General features: G+C 40.9%; 1 protein-coding gene across 5 annotated transcripts in view; it reads right to left on the bottom strand.

The window, feature by feature from the left end:
- The window catches only part of MKLN1 (muskelin 1), a 195102-nt gene that overhangs the window by 105146 nt on the left and 75690 nt on the right, over positions 1-14266 (bottom strand). For all 5 annotated transcript variants that reach the window (XM_074942695.1, XM_074942697.1, XM_074942698.1 and 2 more), the window contains 2 exons: positions 12401-12510; positions 5167-5359 (listed from right to left, as the gene is read on the bottom strand). In XM_074942695.1, the coding sequence (XP_074798796.1) occupies positions 5167-5359; positions 12401-12510 (303 nt within the window). The remainder of the gene's footprint in view (positions 1-5166; positions 5360-12400; positions 12511-14266) is intronic.

The raw sequence follows: 14266 nt of genomic DNA, 5'->3' as shown, positions 1-14266 counted from the left end.
TAGGCAGAAAGGGGCCTAGGTGGATCTCCTACCGGGTATCTGATCTATTCTCGTACCTTACTCATAGTTCTTGTTTTATCAGCTAAACTGACCTGACACGTCTAAAGAAAGACAACGTACTGCACAGGCCCTGTGAAGAATCAGATCTAGGCCAGATTAGGTTTTTATCATCTGTTTCCAATGAAACAGTAACAGTGGTTTAGAACAATATTTTCAACTCCATTGCACAAACAATTTTAAGAGCGCTTACTAGTTTTAAAGGAAAATCAATTTCTTTCACATGGGTCAATGCCCACGTCTACTCTACAATTATGTCCAAAGATGATTCATTATGTACCATTATCTATTAACTCCTTTACACCTACACTGTGATGCATTTTGCATACAGTAACATCCAACTCCTAGAGATTACAGGTTAATCATCAGTTAGGTACAATTTACTAATATTAGAGACTTTATTTTGTCAGCCAGTTGAATGTTATGTAGCAAGAGATTTTACAGAATAACCAAATGAAGGGAGTATGCATGGCTTAGTATTGCACCTTAAAACTGCAGTGCATCTAGAACTTCCAGGAAGATTCAACCATTCCCTTCTTATACACCCTAAGCACTTTGAGCACAGTCAACAAATATTATAAGACTTTTCGCTAGTGACTTAGTGGATGATCAGACATCAGATATTGACATGAAAACAGCCAGATGGAAGACCTCCTTGAAAAAAAGTGAAACCAGAACACTACCTGTAGCTTGCACAGAGAAAATCTAATCTGTAAGTATGTTTTGCAGTAGTTTCATGCAGTTCCATTAAGAAACTTGGATTCTGCATTTGCTGTACAGGAATATTAACCAGACTTGTCTGTCAGAGTGTAGGCTGTCTGGAAGATGCAGGAACGAATCCAAATGTGAGGTATTTGAGCTATGTCTGAGAACCCAATTGAGATTTAGGGAACCTTTTATTTTTGAGAGGCAGTCCACCAGTTGTCAGAGTTTCAATATGCCCATTTTCTGAGCATAATGCACATGAGGAAGTCCTAAGAATCTGTGGGAAGAGTGTGATTGCCTGCCAAAAAGTTCTCAAAAGAAATTATCCAGTGAGGTAGGATGGAAAGCATCAGTGTTCAGCCCTAGCAATACAAAAAAAAAAATCTACTTCCACTAAAATTCATTCTCATCCATGCAGACCCATTCTTGCCACCTAATAATATGGTGACCACCTGCAAGAGGTATGGCATGTCACATTTTTAAATCTAGCATTACAAATATTTGCCCCCATTTAAGTCAATTTGTGCTAAACTAACTGTGCGGCATCCATGTTAAGAAAAATGTAGTGGTGAAATGAAGTTAAGGCCATGAACCTCAAGATCAACATGCAGTCAAAAGTTCATATGCCCAGGTTTAGACTATGTAATGTCCAGGAGAGTTCAGAGTCTCTGAAAGCCTTGAAAGTTAACTGGGCATTTGTATATATATTTCTCTTTACATGTACATTTGCACATCATTGGAAGTAGACACACCACTATACAGACCAAAACAAACTTATCTGAAAAGCTAATACACAGGACAAGAGTTCAGGAATGAAAAAGCCCCAAATTCTGCGTAAGAAGAAATTACTGTAGAAAGGTTTCACAAAAGTTTTATAAGCAGGGAACTTAAGAGTGAGGTGCATGAGAAGGCATTTCAAACACAGAAGACAGCATGAGAGTATAAAAGAGCTTGGTGAGCAGGTGGTGGTAGAAATCCAGAATGAAACATAGTAGGCCAGAATGAAGTTGTTTGGCCTTAAAGGTCAATGACAGGAAGGATAGTCCAGTGGTTCAGGGCACTAGCCTGGGACCCTGGAAGTACAGATTCAATTCCCTGCTCTGCCAAAGACTTCCTGTGTGACCTCAGGCAAGTCACTTAATGTGCTTCAGGATAATACTACTTCCCCACTTCACAAGGAAGTTGTGAGGATAACTACACACAGGTAATGCGGCTACACAAAGAAGGAAAGCTAGATGGAAAGATGGGTGAAAAGTGGGATTGAGGAGCTGCAACCTAATGTGAAAGCCGGGGAAGCCAGCGAAGGGGTTGAGGGGTAACGTGGCCAAAGCAACAGAAGGGGAAGCAGTAGAGGATAAGCAGGGAATAATGCAAGTTAAACATTACTGTTGACAACACCAGCAAACCTTCAGTTAACTGGGAGCTTCAATTAGCCAGGTTATGGTATAATCCTAATATCCAATAAAGTATTGATATCAGATTTATAACATTTCTTCAGAATCAGTGACAGAATGTAGAATAGCATGTGTAAATAAAAATTCATGTTAAGTCATTCAAATAGATTGCTAGTGAAAGGGATAGCTCACTCTACAGTTTTATAATCTGGAACAAGAACAAAGGACACAAGACCACAACATGCTTAACACTGCAGGTGTCAAGTTAACTACAGCTATGTCTACACTACCACTTATGTTGGTATAATTTATGTCACTCAGGGGTGTGAATAAGCCACCCCCCTAAGCAACAGTTACACAGACATAAGGGCCGGTGTGGACAGCGCTATGTCAGTGGGAGAGCTTCTCTCATTGATGTAGCTAACACCGCTCGTTGGAAATGGATTAATTAAGTCGACGGGAAAGCTCTCTCTCATCATCTTAGAGCAATTACACAAGTAGAGAGCTTGCAGTCGCACAGCTGCATCAGTGCAGCTATGTCACTAAGCTCTCTAGCAGAGCCATAGCCTAAACGCCAGGTATACACCAGAAACCTTTGCCAACAGTGTCAGTTTACAAGTCCTTAAAAAAAAAAAAAAAAAAAAAAAAGAGAAGCAGCAAATTTCTATATTGGCAAAAGCCATAGTGTAGACGTAGTTATACCAACATAAAAGTGCTTTTCCCGGATTAGTTTATTTTGCTCAAGGAACCAGTATCCACTATGTCTAACACTAGGAGCATTTGCCAGTATTGCCATACCAGCAAACCTCTTCTAGTGTAGACCTGGTATAGAGTTAGAGGGCCAGAGTTCTTTTGCACATTGCATAGGTGCAATTGAAGCAAGCAAGCAAGCAAGCAAGCAATTGTTCAAGGCCATTGCTCTAAGCCAAGAGATGTCAGAAGCCAATGCAAACCTGACATTTAAAACTGTCAGAAACTAGGCAGGTTAACCGTTCACCACAAAAAAATTAAGCTGGAAAGCAACAGTAATTTGTTAACCAGTGAAATACAGGATCTAGGAATCGTGTCCTTTGCCAATACTTCTCACTGGATAAGCGGGAGAACACTGCAACAGTTACAAATCATTTGTTCAAGCAAGAGAAAGTACTCAAGCACTTCCTAGAAAAAGTACAATCTAGAAGGCTGGAGAAAACAGAGCAGTCCCAGAGGAGTGGAAAGCAGCACAGCAAAATCCCACACAGTAAACAGAACATGTTATTTGATATACTTGATTTTTAAAGGAGACACAAACTATGAGGCTATCTTTAGTTACGCTTCTTTTCACTCCCACTATACCCCAGGAACCAATCACTACTTTGATAAAACTGCATTACTGATGTTGCCAGCAGGCACACACACACTTCTGGAAGTTGTGTTTATTAGCAGCAGCTATTACAAAGCAGGAGAGTTTCGCCCAGAAAGACTAAACTCTGGGCCAGACTTGCCATCATGCTACGTTGCTATTATGCCACTGAAGTCAAAGGAGTTACTCAAAGATTCTCTTTTATTATACCAGTATGAGTTTCACCTAGACCAGAGGTGGGCACACTTTGGCCCAAGGGCCACATCGGGGTGCAAAATTGTATGAAGGGGCAGGTAGGGAAGGCTGTGACTCCCAAACAGCCTGGCCCACGCCCCCTATTCGCCCCCTCCCACTTCCCGCCCCTTGACTGCGTCCCCCAGAACCCCTGACCCATTCAACCCCCCCCCCAACTCCTTGTCCCCTGACTGACCACTCCCAGGACCCTCCGCCCCAATCCACCTCCCCCAGGACCCCACCCGCTATCCAACCCCTCTGCTCCTTGTCCCCTAGCCACTCCTCCACCCCTGACAGGCCTGCCCAGGACTCCCACACCCTATCCAACCCCCCTGTTCTCCAACCTCCCAACCCCCAGAACCTCTGCCCCATCCAACTGCCCCCGGAATCCCCTACCCCTTATCCAACCCCGCCCCCCTTACCATGCAGCTCGGAGCTCGCAGCCCTGGGACCCAGACGGAGCCAGCCGCGCTGTCCACAGTGCGAGCTGAGGCTCCAGGGGAGGGGGGATACTGGGGGAGGGGCCGGGGGCTAGCCTCCCCAGCCAGGAGCTCAAGGGTCAGGCAAGGTCGGTCTTGCGGGCTGGATGTGGCCCACGGGCCGTAGTTTGCCCACCTCTGACCTAGAGAGAGCAAATGAACATAGAGCACAATACTGAGAGTCAGGAATTGCTGAGTTCTAACCATGGCTGTGCTCCAAGCTTACTGTGTGGGGAAAAGACACTTCAACTCTGCTACTCAAGCTCCCTCTGCACTCTAAATAAAGCGCTAAATAAGGGTTAATCTTAATTTACAATGAAGCTAGCCACTGGGCCTCTGCTCCAAAAGTCAGAGCCTTTCTCCCACACCTACCTCAGTGTCTTCCTGTAAGCTCCTATTACAAGGCATATTGTCCCTACTCCCATTCACAAAGCCACGAGCCTAATTCAAATCCCTCCTAAAATATTATTTCTGCTGTGTTGCCCAACTAGGTGGGTTTAAAAAGAACAATCCACTAAATTTAACAAAATTTATCATAATGAAGAGATGGCCTTGCTAATTGGTGAGTCTTACTGAAATCTTGTCCTTCTCTTACACTCCTCCTTTATTTATTACATTCTCTTTTAGTGTTGTCTGACTTTAGGTTGTCAGCTATCTGGGTCACAGACCTTGTCTTCACTTGTTCCTGGAAGCACCTTTTAAACTCTTGGGGGGTGGGGGCTTCAAAGTAATAGAATGAAAAGGGAAAATGTTAGTACATCTTGTCAACCTTTACTAATCATGTGTCCAGCAAGAGTTTACAAGGCATCATGCTTCAGATACTGAATAGCTCCCCTTACATAATGCAAAACAAAAAGCTATCACAATACAGCTGTGTACATTTTAATGTACATTATGGAAAGAGTTTATACATCAATAGGCTTTCCAGCCAAGATGCTGCTTTGGATTCACTTACCATTTACAGCTTTTTCTATCAGTTCTTCACAAGCATCAAAGTCTCCTTTCAGCACTAGTTTGTCATGCAGATCTGTCAGCATTGGGTGCTCTAGCGCAATCTTGGTTTTCTTCTGCAGTGATTCAAAAGCCTCAGTGTAGTTGTGCTGGCGAAAATGCTTTAGACATAGACGAATGGCTTCCTGTTCACGGTACTACTGGAACACAAGAAAACCTATGAGAAGGGTAGATTTCCCTGGCTGGCACCAGCAGGAATTTCTCACAAATTTGTTGGGATGACAGGAAAGTGGAAGCTCTCATACATGTTGCATAGGTTAACTGTTCATAGCCTACAAAGCTATACTAAACGTAATACACTTTCCATGGCATCTGTCTCCCAATGAGATGAGACAAAATGATGTGCTATTTCTTTCTTTAAGATGGATTTAATTTGATACAGTTACAAGATGTGATTGCACACTTCACCACAAGACCAAATCTTTAAAATCACTGCCATTCCTTTATCATCTCTTTGGTCTTGCTGCTACTGAATTCTACATGAAAATGGAGAAAAGTGAAGAAAGAAAAAAAAACACTTCACTCCCAAAGTTATGTAAGCATCAAATTATAACACAAAATACTTTAGAACAGTAAGTAGGTCACAGCTTCTCTAAGTGAAAAAGCATAAGGAAAGAGTATTAAACAGGAATATACACTATATACACACACAATGACCATTAATCACCATTACTTGAAAACAAAGACAGAAAGCATGAAAACCCATAGCCTCAAAAGCCCAGCTGTCTTGCATAACTGTATTTGGAAAAAACTGGTGTACATGTCAAAACTAGCACTGCAGGCTATTCCCTCACACCAACTCCTCTTCTTATCCCCCAGTATATCAATGCTGCCCACCTGCCATCCAAGAGTGCAGGATTTTGACAATAAGGCCTGGAGGAGATCCAGTGAGTTACAGTACCCAAAACTCAAAAAACAGCATGCAGCATCTGAAAAAATCTACCGTTTTAGTTGTCAGAGAGAGGGCAGATACATCATTAGGGCTGACAAGCGATTAAAAAAAGAATCGCGATTAATCGCACTGTTAAATAGAATACTACTTATATAAAAAAAGTTACGTTTTCCACATTTTTAAATATATTGATTACAATTACAACACAGAATACAAAATGTACATTACTCACATTATAAATATTTGCACTGTAAAAATAAAAATAGTATTTTTAATTCACTTAAGTACTGTAGTGCAATCTCTATCATGAAAGTTGAACTTACAAAAGTAGAATTATGTACAAAACAACTGCATTCAAAAATAAAACAAATGTAAAACTTTAGAGCTTACAAGTCCATTCAGTCCTACTTCTTGTTCAGACAATTGCTCAAATAAGTTTGTTTACATTTGCAGAAGATAATGCTGCCTGCTTCTTGTTTACAATGTTACCTGAACATGAGAACAGGTGTTTGCATGGCAATGTTGTAGCCAAAATCGCAAGATATTTAAATGCCAGATGTGCTAAAGATTCATATGTCCCTTCATGCTTCAACCACCATTCCAGGAGACATGGGTCCATGCTGATGACGGGTTCTGCTCAATAAGAATCCAAAGCAGCGCGGACTGACATGTTCATTTTCATTATCTGAGTCAGATTCCACCAGCAGAAGGTTGATTTTCTTTTTTGGTGGTTTGGGTTCTGTAGTTCCCACATCGGAGTGTTGCTCTTTGAAGACTCCTGAAAGCATGCTCTACACCTTGTCCCTCTCAGGTTTTGGAAGGCACTTCCGATTCTTGGGTCGAATGCTGCAGCTATCTTTAGAAATCTCACATTGGTACCTTCTTTGCATTTTGTCAAGTCTGCAGAGAATGTATTCTTAAAACGAACAACATGCTGGGTCATCATCTGAGACTGCTATAACATGAAATATATGGCAGAATGCAGATAAAACAGAACAGGAGACATACAATTCTCCCTCAAGGAGTTCAGCCACAAATTTAATTAACACTTTTTTGTTTTTAAAAAACAAGTGTCATCCGCATGGAAGCATGTCCTCTGGAATGGTGACCAAAGCATGAAGGGGCATATGAATGTTTAGCATATCTGGCACGTAAATACCTTGTAATGTTGGCTACAAAAGTGCCAAGCGAACATCTGTTCTCACTTTCAGGTGACACTGTAAATAAAAAGCGGGCAGTATTATCTCCCGTAAATGTAAACAAACTTGTTTGTTTCTCTTAGCGATTGGCTGAACAAGTAGAACTGAGTGACTTATAGGCTCTGAAGTTTTATATTGTTTTGTTTTTGAGTGCAGTTATGTAACAACAACAAAAATCTACATTTGTAAGTTAAACTTTTACGATAGAGAGATTGTGCTACGGTACTTGTATGAGGTGAATTGAAAAATACTATTTCTTTTGTTTATCATTTTTACAGTGCAACTATTTGTAATAAAAATAATATAAAGTGAGCACTGTACCATTTGTATTCTGTGTTGTAACTTAAATCAATATATGTGAAAATGTAGAAAAACATCCAAAATATTTAATTAATTTCAATTGGTATTCTATTGTTTAACAGAATGTGATTAAAACTGCAATTAATCGCGATTAATTTTTGAGTTAATCGCGTGAGTTAATTGCGATCAACCAACAGCCCTAATTATCATCAGCTTTAAATATGTTAACAGCAATAATTAGATGGAAGGAATTTAGGGAGACATTTTCCAAAGTGTGTAAGCAATTTAGCACACCCACTTTCAATGAAACTTGTGCTCCCATATCTCCTTAATGAGATTACAAGTTCGGTTGCAAGGCATCTGACTAAGTACCACATGAAATTTTGATTAATAAAATAGAATACAAAATTAACATGGCACACATGAAGTGGATTAAAATATGGCTAATTAATAGGTCTCAAAATTTAACTATAAATGAGGAATCATCATAAAAAAACAGGTGTTTCTAGTGGGATCCTGTAGGGATCAGTTCTTGTCCCTACACTATTTAACACAACCTGGAAGAAAAGAAAATCAGAGAAAGTTTGCAGATGACACAAAAATTGGGGGAGTAGTAAATAGTGAAGAGAACAGATCTCTGATAAAGACCAATATGGCTCACTTAGTAAGCAGGGCACAAGCAAACAATGCACGTTTCAATATGGCTAAATGTAAAAGTATACATCTAGAAACAAGAACATATGCTATACTTACAAGATGGGGGATTCTATCCTGGGAAGCAGTGACTTTTGAAAGATTTGAGAGTTGTGGTGGATAATCAGCTGAACATGAGCTCATAGTGAGATGCTGTGACTAAAGACCTAATGAAATCTTTGGATACATAAACAGGGGGATCTCAAGTAGGAGCAGAAAGGTTATTTTGGCTCTGTATTTGGCAATGGTGCAACTGCTGCTGGAATACTGTGTCCAGTTTTGGTGCCCACATTTCAAGAAGGATGTTGATAAATCAGAGAGGGTTTAGAGAATTAAAATGATTAAGGGACTGGAGAACATGCTTTACAGTGAGACTCAAGGGGAACAGTCTCTACCTTAAAGAGAAGGATAAGTAGCGATTTAATCACAATCTATATGTGCCTTTATGGTGAACAAATATTTAATGACGGGCTCTTCAACCAAGCAGAGAAAAGTATAACATGAGCCAATGGCTAGAAGTTGAAATTAGACCAATTCAGATTACAAATAAGGTGTGATTTTTTTTTTAAACTTGGTGATTAACTATTGGAACAATTTACCAAGGGTCACAGTGGGCCCTCCATCACTGGATTTATTTATTTTTAATTCCAACTTAAATTACAGGTATGCTTTTGTTCAAAAAGTAATTTGGTGAAGTCCTATGGCTTGAGTTATACAGGTCAGACTAGATCACAATTGTTCCTTCTTACCTTGAAAGCTATGAATAAATCACATAGGCACTTTTGAAATATAGCTGAATGTAAGAAAAAAACAACACAGAATCATAGAACATTAGGGTTGGAAGAGACCTCAGGAGGTCATCTAGTCCAACCCCCTGCTCAAAGCAGGCCCAATCGCAACTAAACCATCAACTTAAAAACCTTGAAGGATGGAGATTCCACCACTTCCCTAGGTAACCCATTTCAATGCTTCACCACCCTCCTAGTGAAACAGTTTTTCCTAATATCCAACCTAGACCTCCCCCACTGAGCTTGAGACCATTGTTCCTTGTTCTGTCATCTGCCACCACTGAGAACAGTCGAGCTCCATCCTCTTTGGAACCCCCGCCTTCAGGTAGTTGAAGGCTGCTATCAAATCCCACCTCACTCTTCTCTTCTGCAGACTAAATAAGCCCAGTTCCCCCAGCCTCTTCTCATAAGTCATGTGCCCCAGACCCCTAATCATTTTTGTTGCCCTCCACTGGACTCTCTCCAATTTGTCCACATCCTTTCCATAGTGGGGGACCCAAAACTGGACACAATACTCCAGATGTGGCCTCATCAGTGCCGAACAGACGGGAATAATCACTTCCCTCGATCTGCTGGCAATATGCCGTTGGCCTTCTTGGCAATAAGGGCACACTGTTGACTCATATCCAGCTTCTCGTCCACTGTAATCCCCAGGGCCTTTTCTGCAGAACTGCCGCTTAGCCAGTCGGTCCCCAGCTTGTAGCAGAGCATGCGATTCTTCCATCCTAAGTGCAGGACTCTGCACCTGTCCTTGTTGAACCTCAGATTTATTTTAGCCCAATCCTCCAATTTGTCTAGTTCACTCTGGACACTATCCCAAACCTCCAGCGTATCTACCTCTCCCCCCAGCTTAGTGTCATTCACAAACTTGCTGAGGGTGCAATCCATCCCATCATCCAGATCATTAATGAAGATGTTGAACAAAACCAGCCCCAGAACAGACCCTTGGGGCACTCCGCTTGATACCAACTAGACATTGAGCCGCTGATCACTACCTGCTGAGTCCAATGATCTAGCCAGCTTTCTATCCACCTTATAGACCATTCATCCAATCCATTCTTTTTGAACTTGCTGACAAGAACAACACTGTGGGAGACCGTATCAAAGCTTTGCTAAAGTTGAGATATATCACGTCCACTGCTATACACAGAGCCATTTATCTCATCATAGAAGGCAATCAGGTTGGTCAGGCATGACTTGCCCTTGGTGAATCCATGTTGACCCTTCCTGATCACCTTCCTCTCCTCCAAGTGCTATATATACACACACCATATAACATACCATCTTGGTTTCTAAGAGTTAAAGTTAGAACTTTAAAAGTGTTCACTTGTACATCAGTAAAATCTACCGAGTTTTAAGGTGAAACCAATATAGAAAAGTCCTAAATTACTAAGTGATGGAAGTATAAAAAAAGCAGACTGGAGCACATTCAACTCCCTAGTTTAGTCATAAGGCCAAATTCAACCCTGGTGTAACTCCACTGAGGGCATTATGGACTGAATACATCAAGTGTATTAAAGTTTGAAATTAATGTTGCTAGTTTTGACGGTCAATATTTACAGTGAAATGCCCCATGAGCATAAATGGTTATTTTAAAACACCAAGCAGAGGTCCCGCACAGCTTTTATTGGGAAAAGCTATGAATACACTACACACTTTATATATTTCATTATCTCCCACCCTTCATATGTTGCTCATCTTCTTAGACTGCAAGATCTTTTATATACAGACAGTGAGCACATCTTCGCTGGTACAGCTTCTAGTACAACAGGGCCCCATTCCTGGTTGGGGCTTTTGGGTACTATTATGAAGACCCTATTTAACTTGCAGTATTTGCGGAAATTGTGGATTCTGCAATATTAAGCTTCCATTGCAATGCTGACAGTGGGGGCCCTCACTCTCAGCCCAGGACAGCCAACAGCGGAAAACTGAGGAAAGTAATAATGGACTTTATTACTGCAAATAAAGCAGGTCCATTAAGGTCCATTATTACTTTTCTGCAATTTTCTGTGGCTTGTCTGCAACTCAGCTGCACATTTTTTTTTGGACAATCATCCCACAATTCAAGTGGCGCCTTAATCACAATATAAATGCTCAAGACTAATTTAAATTGGTTAGTCTCTAAGGTGCCGCAAGTACTCCTTTTCTTTTTACAATTGTCAAGGTTTAAGTAGATGACCCAGAGTATAGCTGTAGACTGGGTTTTAATAAACTTCTCATAATTTACAGAGCAGGACAGGAAGGCAAAAAAATAAATCATGTTAAACAGTCCACTGCAGCTAACCTTAAAGTTTAAGTAGTATCAAAAGTGTTCTACTATTCACTAGCAAATGCAGGAATGAGAACAGGAAATATAGTCAAGCAAAAGCAATCTAGAAAAATGCTCTGATGTTGATGAGTGTGGCTAATTGAACTAGGAATCATGGAGAGGAGTTTCACTTTTTTTTTTTTTTAAATAAAACTTCATTTAGAGTCCATAAAAGTAACACGGTTTGAGGCTGACCTATCAAAGTAAAGTATTATAAAGATGTAATGACAACACTGAGAATTCAAGAACCTAGTGATGGGAAGAATGACAGATGAAAAGGGAGGTGAAAAGTTGCATGGATTACTATTTGGATTGACCATTATCAACCATTATTGTTTCGGGGAAGAGAGACTGTGTGCACAAGTGCATGCACAAGCACATACTCTGTTGATGTTTTCTATATAAACTGTCCTCTTGTACACAACTATCACATCTCACCATACTGACCAAAGACAAAAGTGTGTATGAAAACGTGTACATCTACATACATGCACTTGTCTCAGTCAACATGACAAGACTTGAAATTACTCTATAATAGAGCACTTCACATGGAAATGTAAGTTGAAAATCACCACCAAGATCTTTATATGTTTAAGCTTGAGTGTTTTGTCCTGGAACAATAACTTTTACTATGGTTTGTGTTGTAGCAGTGTCCTAGAACAGATCACGTAGTCCCTCTCCCACCACGCTGAAGCCTATGCCTACAATTATCCTGGTATGTGTAAAGCCATGAAAACCAACTAGTCCATCTACTTCAAATAACCAAGTGTTCAAGTTTATACAACACCCTTTAAAGAAAGGGTAATATAGGACAAAGTCTGAAATTAAGCTTCTGCACTTGCCTTTAAAAATAAATAAATAAAAATAATAAGGTTTGTTTAAACAGCTGATACCTGCGGAACAGAACAGAAATAGTGCAATTCCACAAGAGTAAATTTTACAGTGTTTTGAGATTACATCACTCTCAAAGCACACAGTCATTTATAATGCAGGCCTACCTTGCTGTACCAGTTGAGGCAGGGTTGGACCACATCTGGATCATCAATGCCATTAAGTTCAACATACCAGATACTAAAATTGAAGCTGGGTCCCCATGATAACAGTGGAACTGGAGGGGTAGAGGGTGGGGGAAAAAAGAAAGGTATATAAATGTCAAATACTTGTTAGATTATTGATCAGACCTACAACACTATTCAAAAGAATGCATTTTTTTAGCTCAAAGAGAATGATTTAACAAGAATAAAATTATCTTCCTTTACACGCACATTTTTGGTTATTGATTTTCTGTAAGGTTAGAAAAATTACCAGCCATACATCATATTAATCTGTGGCTCAAAACAGCTTGCAGTGTGAAAAAAAGATGAAGACAGCAGCTCTTTACAGACTAGACACTTGTACACAGGTAGACAAAAGTAGGGTCAGAATGCTGGAATCTGAATACAATAGCTCAAATGGCCAGTGGGTTTTGACACTGATGGACATTACCTGGGCAAACTGAGGGCAGTATGTGATACTTAAAGTATGTGGTTTATTTCATTTTTACCAGCAGTAGAACCACCACCCCCTGGTTATAAGAGGATATCAAGTTTGGTTATTTTTTACTTTACATGATTTGCAACATCCTCTTGGAAGCTTGGAGGCGGGATGGGGTGCTTTTTCCAGGTTCACAACTTTCATCCATACTATATTTCTATCTAATTGCATGTGAAACCAATTTGGCTTTCTGGCAGTTTTACTTCCACAATTGTGTACCTCTCCCCCTAAAACTCCCCCCATCAAATACTATTATTCTCTCCCACCCCATTTCGAACATCAAGGATGTCAGGTTAGCTGGCAACCTGCTCAGGGCTCCCCTTGTGCCCTCACTCCAAGTTTGGGCAAACACACTATAGTGACATAACTTCACTGCATTTGGCTTTTCCCTCAACAGCAGGCAGCACTAGTAGGAACTACCACCACAGCAGGTCTATACCATGACATACTCCTGGGGGAATTCTGTGCCACTGCGCAATGCAGAATTTGTGCAGAGTTCCAGGTTTCCCCTGCAGAATGGGGGCTGCAGAGCTGCTGAGCACCACTAAGGGACACTGGACTCTAGAGCCCAGCTTGCAGTGAGCAGACTGCCCAGCCCAGTAGGGATGGAGGTTCTGCATGCTCTGGCTACCCAGCTTGAGCCTCCTACTCCCAGGGACAGGAGAGGATCTGGGAGACCCAGCTAGGGCAAAGGGTGAGGAAGGGCAGAGTTGCACCACACGACATACCCCAGCGGGAGAGTAAAGAAGATGCAGGGAGTAAAGGCTCTGGGGGTGCAGGTGTCTGGCCAAGAGAGTGCCCCGCAACTGGGCTCTGGGGGGATAGAAGGGTGCCATGTGGCTGGGCTCTGGGGATAGGGGAAATGCAGGTGGCTGGGCTCTGGGGGTGCCACACAACCCCCCTCCAAAAACCCCCAACTGGGAACTGGGTTGTCATAGGGGTTTCTTTAACTCTCTGCTCCTGGGGGAATCTTTTTTTGTTACCTGTATTGTTGACATACTTGTTGCAATGTATTTTGAAATAAATTACCAAAAATAATTGAATGGAGTGTATATTGTGTTATTTTGACATATAAAATAAAGAATTTTAAAATTTTGAGCAGAATTTAATTTTTTGTTGCAGAATTCCCCCAAGAGTACACTGTGTTCAAGCCCACAGCAGCAGAGAGCTACTAATGAAGGTTAAGGAATAAATAGTACACACAGTTAGAAAATGTGAAGCACTACATGAACAGTTACAGAACATGGAGAACGTCCTCCTTAATTTTCGAGGTACAATAAGATAGCTTTGGGGCCTAAACTATTTGATACTATCCCTTTAAAAGTGGAAAG

This window comes from Natator depressus, chromosome 1 (assembly GCF_965152275.1).
Source record: "Natator depressus isolate rNatDep1 chromosome 1, rNatDep2.hap1, whole genome shotgun sequence".
NCBI lineage: Eukaryota > Metazoa > Chordata > Testudines > Cheloniidae > Natator > Natator depressus.
Note: the sequence above shows the minus strand (reverse complement) of the source record. Positions and strands in the feature narration are given on the sequence as shown.